This window comes from Dermacentor variabilis, chromosome 5 (genome assembly GCF_050947875.1).
Source record: "Dermacentor variabilis isolate Ectoservices chromosome 5, ASM5094787v1, whole genome shotgun sequence".
NCBI lineage: Eukaryota > Metazoa > Arthropoda > Arachnida > Ixodida > Ixodidae > Dermacentor > Dermacentor variabilis.
The window spans coordinates 63474939-63492080 of NC_134572.1; the positions used below are offsets into that span (position 1 = coordinate 63474939).

Below are 17142 nucleotides of genomic sequence, written 5' to 3' on the forward strand. Positions count from 1 at the left end.
CAGCCTTCCTTGAGGAGCGCCGGCGACGTGAACGTCGCTTCCTGATTTTATCGGCGGCTTCGCGATGAGATGAATGATATCTCACCATCTCTTTCAAGATGGCCATTTCCTTCTTAATATGTGGGCATTTCTTAGATGAAGCTTCATGTGACCCTCCGCAGTTTGAACACTTCATTACGGTTGCGCCACATTTATCTGCAGCGTGGGGCTCGCCGCAGCGGGGGCATGCTGCCTGATTTTCGCAGACGCTGCTCACGTGTCCCAATTTCATGCATTCGCGACACTGAAGAGGTTTCTCAATGAAAGGCCGCACTGCATGTCTGAAGTGTCCCACTTTAACACCCGAGGGTATATATTTACCCTTGAATGCTATCGTCACGCAGCTTGAACTGCCTAGCCGCTTAACATCAACAATGACCTCATCATTGGCTTGCTTGATAAGAATCGGCAAGCCGTTATTAAGGATGGCGACGCCTACGTAGTAGATAACGTCGGTGAGTACGTCAGATCCCAGAGGGATGTAAGAGCGCACGTGAACGCCATCGAGGTCCGTTACGCTGCGTAGAGTGATCATAGCAGCCGCATGCTGGACATCAACCGCCAGTAGATTTTTTCGGGTGTTCACTCGAATGTCCGATATTTCATTTGGCACCAGGGCTTCCAGTGACATCAACACAGATTGCCTGTTAAGTAGCTTCATGTTGACGGTGGGAAGCAGGGGCACGACTATGATGGTATTGGCGCCCGGCCTTTGCGTGTGTCTTACTGTTTGCGTGATTAACGATGAGGACGTCCTGGTGTTCCTTCTCTTTGCTCTGCGGCTCTGCACAAGCTGGAAGTCGTCATCAGAAGTGTCCTCACTGCTGAGAGAGTAGACATGGGTGTCCTCGCTGTCGCTGTCGCTGTGCTGACCGATCCGCTTTCTGGAGGCGGCCGCCGCTGACGCCGCCGTCGCCGGCAGACGTGCGAGGTCGTTCACTTCCATCACGACCGAGCAGAGAGCGAGTGCCAGCGGATGAACTTAGGTTTTCATAGAAATAAACTGGAGCTAGAAAGAACAGCGCTGTATCAAAAGACACTTCGCCGTCGTTTCACAAAAATTACACAAAAATTCCTCTAAAGGCATGCAGTGACCTAATTTCACCTGGTAGTAAGTTCCATTTTTCTATTGTACGAGGAAAGAAGCTAAACCTAAAGAGGCTAGTACGCGGTTGAAGTGGTGCAAGGTTAAGTTTGTGGCTATTCCTAGTAGGTTTCAATTTATCAGGAGACAGATAGTTGTTCTTTAATGAGTAGCGTGGGCTGTTAATGAGATTATGCAAGAATTTAAGGCATTCACGATCGCACCGCTCGGACAGAGGTTGTAGACCTAGTGCAACAAGGTGAGACGGGGTTGAGAAGTCTTAGTCATAACGGCGGTATATATTACGGACTGCTTTGTATTGAACTGATTCGGGAGTGTTAATGTCCGATACTTTATAAGGATTCTAGATGGGGCAACCATACTCGAGAATGGGTGGGATAAGCGACTTATATGATAGCAATTTTGTTTCACGCGGAGCTTTTCGCAATGTACGAGTTAGATAGCCTATTTTCATTAGTGCTTTATTGCATGTGCATTCAATATGCATAGACCACAACATGTTAGATGCGAAGATGAGGCCAAGGTACTTGTATTCAGACACCCGTTCAAGGGCAGAGCCATTAAACGAATAGGTAAAAAAACAGAAGTGCGCTTACTAAAAGATAAAGTGACTGTTTCTACACAGTTTATATTCATTTGCCATTTGTCGCACCACCTGCAAAATTGCGTAAAAGAATTGTTATGTGAAATGTGGTCAACATTCGTGTCAATTACGTTATACAGCACACAGCCGTCAGCATAAAGGCGGATTTTTGCGGACACATGATTCGGCAAATCATTAATATATAGTAAGAACAAAAATGGTCCCAGCACTGAAGCCTGGGGAACTCCGGACGTCACATTTACTACAGAGGAGTTTGAGCAATTAAACGAAACACACTGGGAACGGTTATGCATAAAAACCTAGCGATCCAGTCAACTAAGGCAGAGTTAATATGTATAGCGTGAAGCTTATGGAGAAATTTTGATTGTGTAACAGTGTCCAATGCCTTGGAAAAGTCTATGAAAATGGCACCTATTTGATGTCCAGTGTCGAGAGCGTGTGAAATGTCATGCGAGAATTCTACGAGCTGAGTTCTTGTACTAAATCCGCGACGAAAACCATGCTGGGCATCACTCAAAATGTTATTATTTTCAAGAAATTCCATAATATGCTTAAAGATTATATGTTCAAGAAGTTTACGTGATTGAGACGTTAATGAAATCGGACGATACTTTAGTGGCGACTCTTTGTTGCCGGATTTATACAAGGGAAGAATTTTCGCCAATTTCCAAACAGCGGGACTGTCGAAGTAGATAAAGATTTTTGAAAAATTACAGCCAAATATCGACTACTCCAAGCACAATATCTAACAAGAAAAGCGTTAATGCCATCAGGGCCACAGAATTTTTTAATTTCTAAGCGCAAGATTAAATTCAATACACCTTCGAGAGACACGGTAATATCGCCAATTGAGTAATGTGAGGCATGACTGAAGGTAGGTATGACGAAGTTATCATTTGTAAATAGCGATTGAAAATATTCGTTCAATGCGGTAGCGATCATTAATGGATCATTGGAAGGGTCATTATTTATAACAACTGTATTTGTGGAGGCTGAGCTGGGTAAAATTGAAGCCCAAAATTTTCTAGGGTTACTTTTCATTAGACGTTGTAATGTAACCCTGAAGTGGAAGTCCTTTGATGAATTAATTTTGAGGCGCAGTTCCGCATTGGCTACGTTAAATTCGGCTATTTTAAGGTGATCACCGCTTCGTTTTAAACACCTTAACCTGGCAACGCGACGCGACGGGTGAAGTATATCACGCGAAATGCCGGGAAGATTAGGATTTTTCTTTTTTGTTTTCATAGGGACGAAGCGTTGGATGCAGCTTGCCACAATTTTTTCAAAATAAGCCACCAAGAAGTTAACATCATTGTATTCGCTGAGACGTTCTAAATCATCAAAATAATCATAGAAGATCAATAATAGATGCATCGTCGGCGTGTGAAAAATCAGGTATAGTAAAACAAAATGAGTCTTATGAACCGGAACGGAAATGGATACCAGAACGGCCTTGTGGTCTGAAATACCATATGTAACTTCACATTCGAAACCATTATCTAAAAGGCGGGGACTAACAAAAGCTAAGTTTAAAACTGCAGCGCCGCTTGTGTTCGATTCAACAATTTGCTTTAAACCAAAATATCTAACAAAATGTAACAGCGCTTTGCTTATTTCCACATCATAGCCGGTGAGCGATAAAGATGGCCATAAAATACCGGGGGTGTTAAAATCATCAGGACAGATCAATCTTGAAAAAGACAAGATACGCTCGTGCGTATCTTGAAGAGGACAAGATACGCTCGTGCGTGATTTAGTTAAAGCGAGCAGCTGAGCTATGTTCGATGACGGCGGGCGGTAGTTAACACCAATTACTATAGAAATACTTCCGAAAAAGACCGAGGGGCCCCACTTTTATTAGTCATATCATAAGAAGCCAACAAACACTGGAACACTGACACCAAGGACAACACAGGGAAATTACTTGTGCTTAATAAATGAAATAAAGAAACGATAAATTAATGGAAATTAAAGTGGCTGAAGAAACCGCAGGTGGGAGCCGAACCCACAACCTTCGCATTTCGCCAATTTATTTTCCATTAATTTATCGTCTCTCTATTTCATTTATTAAGCACAAGTAATTTCCCCTATGTTGTCCTTAGTGTCAGTGTTTGTTGGCTTCTTATGATATGAAAAGACCTTACACCAAACTGATTCGGTATCAGGTGGGCTAGGGACTATCGAAAAGTTAAGGTCAGACCAGAAAAATAATGCAACGCCATCTCCTCTTCCGTGACGCCGATCAGTTCTAACAACTGGAAAACCTGGAGGTGCCATTTCGCAGTCGCATATGTTATAATGCAACCATGTTTCTGTTACACCCCCAATATGGGGCGAATGGGCGGATATCAGTGAAAGGAAATTTGGAAACTTGTTACTTAAGCTTCTGGCATTAACATTTAAGATACATACGTAGGGGTTCTTGTGGTTGGTTACTCGTGCGTCAGGGGGTAATAGTGAAGACGTTGGAAAAAGCTTTTGAAGGGCGAGAGAGAACCTTAGTGAAGGTGTTAGTATGATCGTCCCAATTGTACCTAACTTTATCAACAAATGCGTGGTCAAAGCTTAAGTGAACGATGGAGCCATTATCCCGAAACGGCTCAGACGCTTCCCATACCTTTTTTTCTAATTGATCGTATGCGCATTGAAGAATCCTCGGAAATACGGAAGTTAGAACCTTTAAGTGAGGGGCTTGCTGTAGGATGCGTGTGAGTGAGGTGTATTCGGAAGTACGGTGCCCCACTTAGCTGCGCGCACGACGCACTTTCAGAACTTGAGAATTCCACGGGTGGTTGTTGCGCAACGGCATTTGGATTTATGTGTTTCATTATTTGCCAAACGTGCCTCTCGTTGTTCGAGTCTCGGGCGCACGGAAGTATTGATCGGCAATATCCGCGTCGGTAAAAATCCTCATAAAACGAGCTATTCAGTGCTGTTACGTTGCCTCGCTTCCAACGCTGCTGCAAGGTGTGCCCCCGAACTTTTTCTCGTGAATGCCCCAACCCACCCGCTCCAACGTCCCGTACTCAACCCTTGCCAGTGGGAAGTCGCTCTTTACAGCGCAGTCCTCGAAGGCCAGGGAAAAGTGATCGATTGGGCCAGCCGGATTGCAGAAACAAATGGGGCCCCGGACCAAAGGCTTCACTCTCATAGGAATAACTAAAGAATAAATAGTTTTTTTTTTGCTATTACTACTTTTTGGAACGCGACGCAGCGTTCCGAGCAACGCCGGTACATCTTTCCACGAAGCCTTCACGTGGCGTTCGAACGAATAACCGCTGCGTCCGCTCTCGCCAATGGTGACGCTCTTGCTCACACATGCAGTGCACTCTTCGCTACAGCGGTCAGACGGTGGAGGGGTTTTTCTCGACTCACCCCAATCGCGAAGCACCGCTGCCCTTCCAGGAGAATGTTTCCGCATTATTTCACTGAATACCACTTCTGTGGCAGAACATGCTGGTATCAGTCGGTTGTGCTTTGCTGAACTTATACTGTGCCCGACGCCATTTGTTCTACTAGTGACGGATTACCCACTTACCTTTATTTTTTGTAATGCAAGTGTCTTGAATGTGTTTTCACATTTTTCGAAGTTTCTTTAGGTTACTATGGTACTTGCAATGCCATGCTCGCTCTGCCAACTCACACATAGCAGTGCTTTATATATATATATATATATCTGCGCGTGCATGAAATCATTTTATATTTATTCCTTTTATTAATTAAACCTTGGCAAATCATTTTTATATACAGCGAAAATTCCTTCTGCGCCCACCAGAGCGAAGAAATTGACGCTCAAATGTGAAGCAGGCCTGGTCACCAGTGCACAGTGGTTCATCGTCAGTGCGCTTACTCTCTGAATGTTTCTGCATACCGCTGGAGGGATCGTACTAACACTTAAGAAGAAAACATGCTGCAAAGTATGTCGTTTCTTATATTCCTTCGTTTTTATAATCTTCTTGCTCGCATGTAAATTATGGGTCTCAGTGACTTTACCCATAAAGTGACAGAACCGCAGTCGCATCTTCCTGGACGTCAAGCTCTGCGGCTTATCTCTCGAGCGGTCGTGTCACTTGTAACCTGAGTGTTCCGCATGAATACTGAAAATGATTGTAAGCTAAACCTTGCGAGGTCTCAAACGTGCTCTTGGAACAACGTAACGACAACACAGTAGCGCAAAGAATGAAAATAGCATTTAATGCGCCTTTTATACACCAATGCCCGCTGGCCTAATTACTACTAAGGGAACACGTCAATGGGCGCTGACAAATCGTGGAAGTCCGACTCACCGCGGCAGAATATCGAGCGAATATGTTCGCCCCCCGTGCTGGACATTAACGCCTGATAGTTCAAGCGTACACTAACGTGAGTCGTGTTCGTCCATCCCGATGTCCCGGTCCGAACCCTTCGCGGGATGGTACCGCGAAGCGTGCCCACGGGCGCGCCAGCCGTCCGCGCACACAGCCGAGCCCAAGTCAAAGAAGAAGAGGCTACTCCCTTTTGCGCCCGGGTAACCCTGCCGTTAGGTAGCGTTAGCAGCGTAACAATCGCGCCATGTTTTCGTACTAGCCTGCAACTACACGGACCGCCGGTGGCGCACAGCTACGCGGGGAAGCCGGATTACGGGAGACGCGAGAGCCACGCGGGGAAAGCAACATCAGGGCACGCGTGGGAGTCGAGCGTTCCCACAAATTTTGCGCGGGCGTCATCATGCGTTCCTCAGCGCGTAGGCGATGTTCCGCAGGGCTTCGCATGCTTCGGACGCCTCGCAGTCGGCCAGGTAGCCGAGCACTCCATCTGTCAGCCCTCGAATCACTCCGCTCATTCCGTCCACGATGTCACGCCGTTCCCTCTGACTCTGCGAGCGAAAGCACGAACACGAAATTATGGACGAGTCTGTACGCAGTGTACGTGACCAGAGAGATTTAGCTTGCTCGTAAACGTATTATCATTTGAGTATTACCGCGCTACCGGCGCCGTTGACTGTAGTAGGAACGCTGGTAGCGACATGTTGGGGCACTTCGTCCATCTACAATGCGTTTGAACATTTTGGTGTTAATTATGCCAGTTCTCGTCGAATGCAAATTATTAAAAAGACTGGACGTTAATGTCGCTTGCGACGCTTTACACCAGCAGGGAAGTATAGAATATGGTAGATCACTGCTTCTGTGCGCGCTGTTGCTGAATTCCGCGTCGCAAGATGTCGTAGGAGCGTTGATACTGCTATTACTGCCGGACACCTGAAGCGGCAGCCTGCGCATATTCTTTTCAGCTCAGGTGAAGCCAGCGCTTCACTCTACTTCACAAATGAAAGCATGCCGAACTACTTGTAGACCAGTCACGGCACTACTACTCGTACTCTGTTAGGCTAACTGAAAAATGAAAGCTCGTTGCCTTGGGATAAAATATCGGCATTGCCTGAGCAGTGGCATTATTATCTTCAGTTCGATTTGCCATTACGATCAAATTTTAACCTAAAACCAGTGACACAAACAAACACACCCAGCAGTACCTACGCGGCCAGGTTGTTCGTGTCTCAGCTGCAGGAAGGAAAAACAATCAGCTTCTTCTTCATTTCCGTATCCTAAGTAGCACACAAGGTCTTAAATTTCAGGGATACGTCGCATAAGACATATTTCTGGCCTTTTCCGACCTTCTAAAGACGCCCCAGACCAGTCAGATTAGATATACGTTATCCTTAAAATCGCATAGAGAACGGTTTAAAAAATACAATTCGTATACTCGTCTTCTCGAAACCTTATTAAGACCGTGTTTTGGCTGGAAAACATTTTTTTTCTTATGGCGGTGGAGTTATGCTTTCTCCGCAGCCGTTAGAGCGTCGGCAAGGCAGGAGTTGCAGCGCGGGAGGCCGAGCGGCGAGCTGCCGGATTGCCGCCCGCCATACTGTGGATTGCGTCGAACGGACAAAGGAGCTTCTGACATCCGGCCATTTCGGCTTCGTACGAACGCTACACCGAACGCAGGAGCGCTTTTACTGGCCCAAGATGTACGAAACAATCAAGCGCTATGTCGCTAGTTGTGAAACGTGCCAACGTCACAAGCGACCGACCACCGCAGCCCCGGGTCCCCTTCGGCCATTGACACCGCCCAGCACGCCGTTCGAGCAAGTAGGCATTGACCTTTTGGGTCCATTCCCGTTATCTAACAACAAAAACCGTTGGATAATTGTCTGCGTAGACCATCTTACACGGTATGCAGAAACTGCAGCCATACCGTCTTTCACCGCCGCTTGCGTGGCGGTCTTCCTGTTGCGTTCCGTGGTCCTTCGTCATGGCCCACCACGTGTCGTCATCAGCGACCGTGGTCGCCAGTTCACGGCTGATGCCATTGAAGAGTTATTTCGTTTGTGCACTTCACAGTTCCGTCATTCCACGCCGTATCATCCACAGACCAATGGCCTCGTTGAAAGGGCAAACAGAACGCTGACCAACATGCTTGCCATGTACGTCTCCTCCAATCATAAGAACTGAGACGACGTGCTGCCCTTCATCACTTACGCATACAACACGGCGAAACACAAAACCACGAACTATAGCGCATTTTATCTCCTGTATGCAAGGTTACCGCGAAGCCCTCTCGACACTTTCTTACCCTTCGTTCTGCACAGTGACGATTCTGTATCGAAGACTATGTGTCTCGCCGAAGAAGCCCGTCGAATAGCTCGTCTTCGTACTCTGGCCTCGCAAAGTCGCTCGAAAGAGCGATACGACGACCGTCACGTACAAGTATCGTTGGAAAAAGGTGACTGGGTCCTTTTTTGGACACCGCAACGCAAGCGTGGATTGCGCCAAAAGTTCTTGTCACAATATTCAGGCCCATTTGTAGTTGTGGACCGCCTGAGCGAACTCACTTACGTCATAGCTCACCTACTCTGCAATGGTCGGCGATCAAGCGGAACTCAGCTGACTCATATTGCTCGCCTGAAGCCTTTCTACCCTGCTTGCGCATCCTGACTCGCCCCACGGGCTTCGTCTGCTTGCGGGGAAATGTAACAGATACGAAAGGCGCGGACAAGAGGAAAGAAGAGAAGACGAAGAGAACGAGAAGTTTGAGAGGCCGAGCTGCGCTACTATCGCGCTACGATCATCATCCATCACCTGTAAATAAAAGCAATTCTTCGCAACTCTTCGTAACAATATGTTTAAGCGGGTGTTGTTGACGTTTTCAAATATCGAAACGTATTCGAAAAATATTCTCATTTACCAATAGAACTGTAGCGGCAACAGCATCGGCGTCGCATGAGTATTTCGTAGACGCTCGCGTCTACACGAGGTACGAGCGGCTGGCACGCACTGCATCACGGGCTAGCGTTCTAAAATGGATTTTAAGAAATGCTAGGCTAAGAGATCGAGTGTCGGTTTTAAAGCTTTTCTGGCCGCGAACTTGTGATTTCGCCATGGCGGTGCTCCGAGGAGGCACATGGCGTCACAACGCGCGCCTCGCCGCGGATATTTCTCTCTTTCTCGCTCCCTAGTCACTACTGCGCATTCGCCACTTGTAGCTCAGAGCCACAGGTGTTCCGCCGCAGCGCCGCGCCTTTCCGCCGCCGCCATCTGGTATGACGCCACACAGCGTTACTCGTCGTTGCGCTCGCCTCCACTCGCTTCGCCATCTGCGTCGCATATCTGATAACATGTCGGAGGATTGAAAAGGAGAGCTCGCGCGCGCCGCAACCGCAGTTGAGGCGGCAGTACAGACGGCGACAATTCTAATAAGCAGGAGGAGGCCTGGAATCGACATCGGAACGAGATGAAGAGGGAACGAATCGCCCAGGAAACAGACGAACAGCGCGCCGAACGAATGGCTAAACGCCGCAAGATAGCTAGACAACCAGACTAACCTGGACTTGCAATCAAGCTTAACCAAGTTTAACCATGCTATGCCTTAGCTTTCGCTACGCATATCCTGGCATAGTCGAGCTAAGCCACTGCCAATTTTTACCCCTCCCGCGCGAGCGCCCGAGACTTTACGGGCCTACGTGGTCGCTCGTCACCACAGCTTGGTGACCGCGGACGTGATACTGCCATACGCTCCTGTAGTAGAGACGACCATGGACCTGACCAACGCTACGAGAGCTCAAGGCCAGAACCCTTCTGAGGAACGCGGCGAGCCCTCCTGTTCGGCTATCGCTGTCCGCCTCCAACAGTACTGGGACCACCATCCCTTGGCGTGGTTTCTTCAGACCGAATCGCAATTTCAAGTCGCTGGTATCCACTCTCAAACCTCAAAGTGTCATTACGCCGTTGCAGCGCTCTCACCCGCCGCCATTGACGAGGTAGCAGATTTGTTCAGCTCCACATTGTCTACCACCGCCTTTTTACGATCTCAAGGCCGCCCTGCTACAGCGCACAGCAGCTTCACAGCGTTCTCGCATCCAGCAGCTTCTGCCCGCTAAAGAACTCGGCGAACGACGCCCTAGTCAACTTCTTCGCCGAATGAGGCAGCTGCTCGGAAACAAAGCGAGATCCATCGACGGCACGCTTTTGCGCAAATTGTTTTTGCAACGACTCCTGGCTAACGTGCAGGTGGTCCTGGCGACAGCCTCTGCCATGGACCTTACCGCACTTGTCGCTTTGGCCGACAAAGTCATGGAAGTAGCCAGCTCATCCATCGCAGCCACGGCATCGTCTCCGGGTGACAATACAGCCGCCCTGCAAACCCTTCCCTGCTCTTCAGCAGCGCAATCTCCGCTCGACTCCTTGTGTGAGCGCCTGGAACGTATCTGTGGAGCGGAGCATCGCCGCACGTCATCTCGTCGCCCACGCAGCCGTAGTTCCAGCAAATCAAGTGGCGCGGGCACCTGCATAACACATAAACTGCAACCTCTGGCTTTTGCTACTACCATCGCCGTTTTGGAAACGACGCTCGTCGCTGTCGGCGTTGCCGCGCTTGGCAGGGAAACAGGCCGGCCAACCTATAACGGCGACGACTGATCCAGCCCAACACACAGGTCGTCTTTTCTACGTGACGGACAGCGTTACGGGACGACGATTCTTAGCCGACACAGGAGCTGACGTCAATATTCTCCCCGCCCACCACTCCGACCGAAAAGCGACACCTGTGTCGTTTTTGCAAACCGTCAACGGCACCAGTATTCCAGTTTTCTCGTCACGCTCCGTCATGCTAAACGTTGACCTTCGACGAGCGTTCCGCTGGATTTCCCCGGTTGCAGACGTCAGTCGTGAAGTCGTTGAAGCGAACTTCTTGCACAACTATGGACTCCTTGTCGACGTCCAACGACGCCGTCTCATCGACTCCGTACGTGACCCAGCTATCCGTTCCCGGCGTCCCGTAATCAGGCACATTGCCGATCGCGCCTATTTCTGCCGTGTTGGACGCACCTTTCGCCGCGCTCCTACGCGAGTTTCCCACTTTGATGCGCCTGCCGGACTGGGCACCACCGGTGCAACATGACGTGTGCCGTCACATCGTCACCTCCGGCCCACCAGTCTATTTCCGACCCCGGCGTTTGTCCCCGGAGAAACTCAAGATCGCTCGTGCGGAGTTTGAACACATGCTGGAACTTGGCATCATCCGCCCTTCCTCCAGTAATTGGGAGAAAAGCTCGAGCGGCACACTCATTTCCCTCTACACCCTCGCGTCCTGGCACCCAAATCAGCTCTTTGCGCGAAGCGAAGACCCCAGATTGTTTGAGGATCCTGCAAGCTAGCGGTGCGATTCGGCCCCGCGTGTAATTTCTATATGCAGTTTGCGAGTCTGCAATGATGTATTCGAAGCCGCCATGGCGACCGCCACCTCTTCCAATTCTGCAGTTTCCCCGTGCCGGACAGGAAATCCATTGACCATCTGCCTTTGATGCACCACCGATATTGTGGAGACTCCTCCCACCGGACCCGCAGCATCCACGAAGATGGCTCCCTCTAATTTAGAATAGATTTGGTCCATCTTCTTGTCTCTTGCCCTCCTCCTTGCTCGATGATGTTCTGGGTGCATGTTTTTAGGAAGGGGCAGTGCCGCGAATTTGCCCCTCGACTCTTTCGGAGTGTCTTGTCTTGTCGCCGTATAGTAAGGACAGCTGATATTTAAGTCCTCCAGTACCTTTCGTCCAGTTTTCGTTCCTGCCAATCTGGCATATTGACTTAACAGGTGGGCCTCAATTATCTCATCTGTCGTATTGTGCACCCTCAACTGCATCAAGCGCTTTGTAGATGTTTGACCGACAGTCCTAGTGCCTTCTTATATGCTGTTCTGAGCATGACATCGACGAAAATGCCCTAGCCCGACCAAGGGATTAGATAAATAAGAAGAATGTCATTTACGAAGATTACAAACCATGTCATATAATAACCCAGTCAAGCTACATGCTATTGAGCCACAATCCTTTTCGGCCGAGTGTAAATTCTGCGGGCAGAAAGCAAATATGTACATTATGGTATGGACCTGCCAGCTAATAGTGCCTTCGAAACTATACAACAGCCAACGTGGGAAGAATGGGAGGCAGCCCTGTCCAGCTCAACCCTCGAGGACCAGCGAGCCCTCGTGGAAAGAGCTAGGGCGGTGGCCTTAGCCAACGGAATTCCGGAATAAGAATCCGACCCCCCTTCTCCTAACTCCCCTCCCCTTTTCCTTTCAATAAAACGTTTTCATCATCCAGTAATTGGGCATCACCACTTCACATGGTGGTTAAGAAGACGGGAGACTGGCGCCCATGCGGCGATTACCGGGTGCTAAACAACGTTACAGTTTCTGAACGCTACCCTCTACTGAACACAGGACTTCACGGTAGCTTTGAATGGTGCGACGATCTTTTCTATAATCGATCTCGTTCGCATCTATCATCAACCACCAGTCGCTGAAGAAGACATTCCTAAGACCGCCATCACAACACCCTTCGGTCTTTTTGAATTTCTCTCTACGGAACGCGGGGCAATCCTTTCAGCGTTTGATAGATTCCGTCACCCGAGGCTTGTCTTTCATTTTTGCATACTTTGACGACCTTCTCATCGCAAGCTCTTCCGCAGAAGAACATCTTCACCACTTGCGGTTGTTTTCACGCCTTGCCAGTAAAGGAATTGTCATCAAAGCCGCCAAGAGCGAATTCGGTCAACCCGAACTCGATTTCCTAGGTCGTATCGTCGACCCTACCGACATTCGACCACTGCCGTCCAAGATTCGCGTCATCGAAAACCTTCCTCGACCGACCTCACTCACCAAGCTTCGCCAATTTCTCGGATTCGTCAATTTCTACCGCCGATTCATTCCCGATTCCGCACGACTTATGGCTCCGCTAGACGCTCTGCTGGCAAGCAAACGTTGTAAGGTTTGGAGGACGATCCCACCGATGGTGACCAGTTGTACGGTTTAGACGTAGCTGAAGGGAGGAACTACCCATCGCTGGCATACACTTGTAAGGGTTGTAGTCGGGCATGAACTATGTGGTAGCTGGCCTATGCCGTCGTTCAACTCACCCACGCTTGGGATGTGGTTGCAGGGAGGAACTTGCTCTCATCGAGAACTAGGAGTACAGGATTTAATTACAATATTTACATTAAAACAGGGGATACATTTCAACAGCCTAGCATGACTTCAAAAAGGAGCACGAAAGACGAAGCACACAGCACACAAGATCCAAGCACCATGCACACTGCTTGTCGAGCACACAGCTGCTTGAAAACACTCTGTCCTCCCTAGATCCCTAGGTGAGGGAAAACTGCTGTCCAAGCTTCGTCCAATCGGACCGTCCACAGTCGTTGGAGGCGTAGTCGACCCGCCTTTGAGGGGGAATGTTCACACACTCACGTACGCACTTTGGATTCACAGAACCTACCGAGTTGAGCGGGTCCTCGTAGCCAGGTTGTCACGCTTGACCCCAGCCGGCGCCTCTTAATTACAAAGCTGACTTCTCCGGCAGCCGCCACGAGTGTCAGCAGACTGTGACGAATCCTGGGGCCCGAGGGAAACGCAACGCAAAACACCATTTTCCGAGAAGCTCTCTTGCTACAAATAGACCATGAAGGCGACAGCGAACCAGGTAACAATGCACGGTCCGCCAAACGTGGCTGGACTTGCAGGCGCCGTCGACTCGACGAAGGAGGCGCATGGTTGATTAACTTTGCTGTGGTCTCCAGTTCTCCGAAGGAAGTGCATGGTCTGTTAACTTTCCTGGCGTCGCCAGTTCTCCAAAGGAGGTGCATGGTCGGTTAACGTTGCCGGCGTCGCCGGTTCTCTGAAGGACGCCGCACCCGCGGGTCGATCGAAACAACTGCAGCGGGCTGAGATAGGTTTGCAGAGCAGTACCCATGCAGGCCGATCGTAACACCGTAGACAAGTGCTTCAGTGGACTGAAGAGGCCACCGACGCTTCCACAAGAGTCAAGTCTGCCCTCGCCGACGCCACGCTGCTTAGACACCCAAAGTCAGACGCGTCCACTGCCATCATGTCCGACTCTTCAAACACCGCCGTTGGTGCCGTTCTGCAGCAATTCATCGACAATGCGAGGCATCCACTCACCTTTTTCTCCAAGAAACTGAAGCTTGCGCAATCCCGCTACAGCGTGTTCGGCCGTGAATTACTCGCCGTTTACCTGGATATCAGACATTTTTGTCATTTCCTAGAAGGCCGTGCATTTACTGTCTTGACTGACCACAAGCCCCTTGTGCACGCAACGAACCGTTCGGTGTCCTGTTACTCGCCCCGCGAGAGTCGACACCTTTCCTACATCTCCGAGTTTACAACAACGTTCCGCCACATCAAGGGCACCGACAACGTTACAGCCGACGTTCTGAGTCGCGTCAATGCCGTTTCCACCTTTACGTCGGAACCTTTCATCATCGATGTCGACTTACTCGTTAGTCAACAGTGTGATGACACCGAACTTCGAACACTCCGGAATTCGTCAACGTCCTTGAAATTGGAGGACGTCGTTGTGACTACAGATGGTATACGTCCGTCGTCTGCGACACTTCTACCGACACACTTAGACCATACATTCCGGCATCCCTTCGCAGACATCTGTTCGAAACCGTGCACAACCTGTCGCAACCTGGCATATACGCGCGACACAGAAGCTTCTTTCCAGTCTTTCGTTTGGCCTCGGCTAAACGCGCAAGTTCTCGATTTGGTTCGCTGCTGTTTGTTGTGTCAACGCTCTAAGATCCAGCGTCACCCCGTTCCGCTTGCCAAATCTTTTCTTCCACCGGATGCTCGTTTTGACACCGTACACCTGGACCTCGTCGGTCCTCTCGCACCTTCGAAAGGTTACTGCTACATACTAACATGCATCGTCCGCTATACACGGTGGCCAGAAGATACACCTATATCTGACATCGCAGCGTCCACTGTTGCAGCAGCTTTCGTGTCTACATGGATAGCCCGGTTCTGCTGCCCATCCAAAATAGTCGCCGATCGCGGTCGGCAGTTTGACTCAGCATTCTTCAACGAGTTACTCAAACTTCTCGGAACGACGCGTTTTCGCACGACTGCTTACCAACCGCAGTCCAATGGACTAGAAGAACGTTTTCATCGGCATCTCAAGGCCTCCCTTATGGCGTATGAATCGCCGGAGAAGTGGGTTCTACATTTGCCTATGTCTTACTTGGCATCAGAGCCGCATTCTAGAGCGACCTAGGTTGCTCCTCTGCTGAGCTAGTCTATACGGCACTCACTTACGCCTTCCGTGCGATTTTTTTGTCGCCACCACCAAAACACCTATGCCATCACCTGCCGACTACGTTGCCGAACTGCAAGCTTTATTCAGCCAGATACGCCCCGTGCGTATACCTGTTCGCAAGAAGCAAGGTCTCCGTACATTTCTCCCGCACTCACCTTTGCTACCCACGTTTTCGTGCGTAACTGCGTCGTGCGGAAGCCTTTGCAGCCACACTACTCCGGAAAATATTGTGTTCTCAATTAAGCGTCATCCGGCGACTTTTGTCGTGAATGTCAACGGCCGCTCATATACAATTGCCGTGGAACGTCTCAAATCCGCCTACATTGAAGCACCCGCGCCATCGACCCCACCAATGTGCGACGCAACCATGCTGCATCCATCGACGCCGCCTCCGTACGTGACATCCAAGACCAACGCCAAGACACGACGCGTCATGTGGACTTTCCATCGTTCGTCTAATTTTCCTCCTCTCTAGGGGGGGGGGGGCGGCTCTGTAGCGGCAGCAGTATCGGCGACACATGAGAATTACGTAAGCGCTCGCGTCTGCACGAGGCACGAGCGGCTGACACGCACCGGCACGGGCTAGCGTTCCAAAAGGGATTTAAAAAATGCTACGCTAAGAGATTGAGTGCCGGTTTTTCCTCTCCCGCGAGAGCCCGAGACTTTACCGGTCTACGTGGTTGCTCTTCACCACAGAACTATTCGATTCGAAGACCGAATCCAATAATGCACTATTCAATTCATTATTCGAAAGTTTCAAGCATCCGCACACTTCAAGACAGTAGCACCCAGATGCGTTGTCGTCATCTTACAAGCGATCATAAGCTCGCATTTAGGAAACCAAGTAACTGTAAGCGCTGCTGGCATCAATGCAGTTACACGTTTGCTGTTGCTCCTAAACACCAAGTTTCCTTTCACATTACCGTAAAGCGGCAAAGCCACAGCATTTGCTGAAAGACTGTTGCATTGAGGTATCTGTTCTGCCTCTAGTTTTGGTCTGCGGTTCATCATTCAACTTTCTTGCACATTATTATGAACATACATGTATCAAGTGGCCCTATTACGTATTCAACGAAAATGACGTGGGTGTGTTTCCAGAAAGATCCGGACCAGTTCACTTGACCATTCATGTTATTACTGCGCGAAGAAAAAGCAGGGGCAAGGGAGAAAGAACGCAACACATGCGCAGGCTCGCAACTGGTTTATTCTGATATCATAAAGTCATATCACGTCTTTTGTCATTGCACGTCCAGTTACAGCTTCGTTGTCGTGCTCTATAAATTTCTGTAAGGTTCTAACTGTAAGGGTGTTCAAAATGCCACAAGAAAACACCCTTAAGTGTGTAAAAATTTTTTACAGTGTACGTAAAAGAAAGGCCGAGGCCAGAGATTCACAGAGACTCAGTCCGAGGCCGCAGATATCATGAGACTTAGTGGTTAATGGGACTCACGGAAGGAAACATACGTGCTTGAGGTATACATAGCAGAGTTGGGTGTTCAACGAACATTCACCATGGAATATCGAATGGAATTTTGGATACCTTTATGTTTTGATTTCTTTGTCGCCGCTGTTCTTCCCAAATCTCTGTCTATATGTTCATACGACTACAAGGACAATGTCTCATCTAAGGGGCACAGATCTTCATCGAGCCGTTTCACAGTCCTTTAGTCGATACACCCAACACGGCCCTGATGTTGAACAAATGGATTCACATTCTGACGAAGACACACCAAAAGAAAATACAGC

General features: G+C 49.3%; 1 protein-coding gene across 1 annotated transcript in view; it reads right to left on the bottom strand.

Moving 5' to 3' along the window:
* Window positions 1–5922: 5922 nt before the first annotated feature.
* Window positions 5923–17142, bottom strand: part of LOC142581874 (uncharacterized) — a 31181-nt gene continuing 19961 nt past the window's right edge. Inside the window, exon 5 of the mRNA XM_075691319.1 lies at window positions 5923–6603. Coding sequence (XP_075547434.1) covers window positions 6454–6603 — 150 coding nt within the window. The 3' untranslated portion in view covers window positions 5923–6453. The remainder of the gene's footprint in view (window positions 6604–17142) is intronic.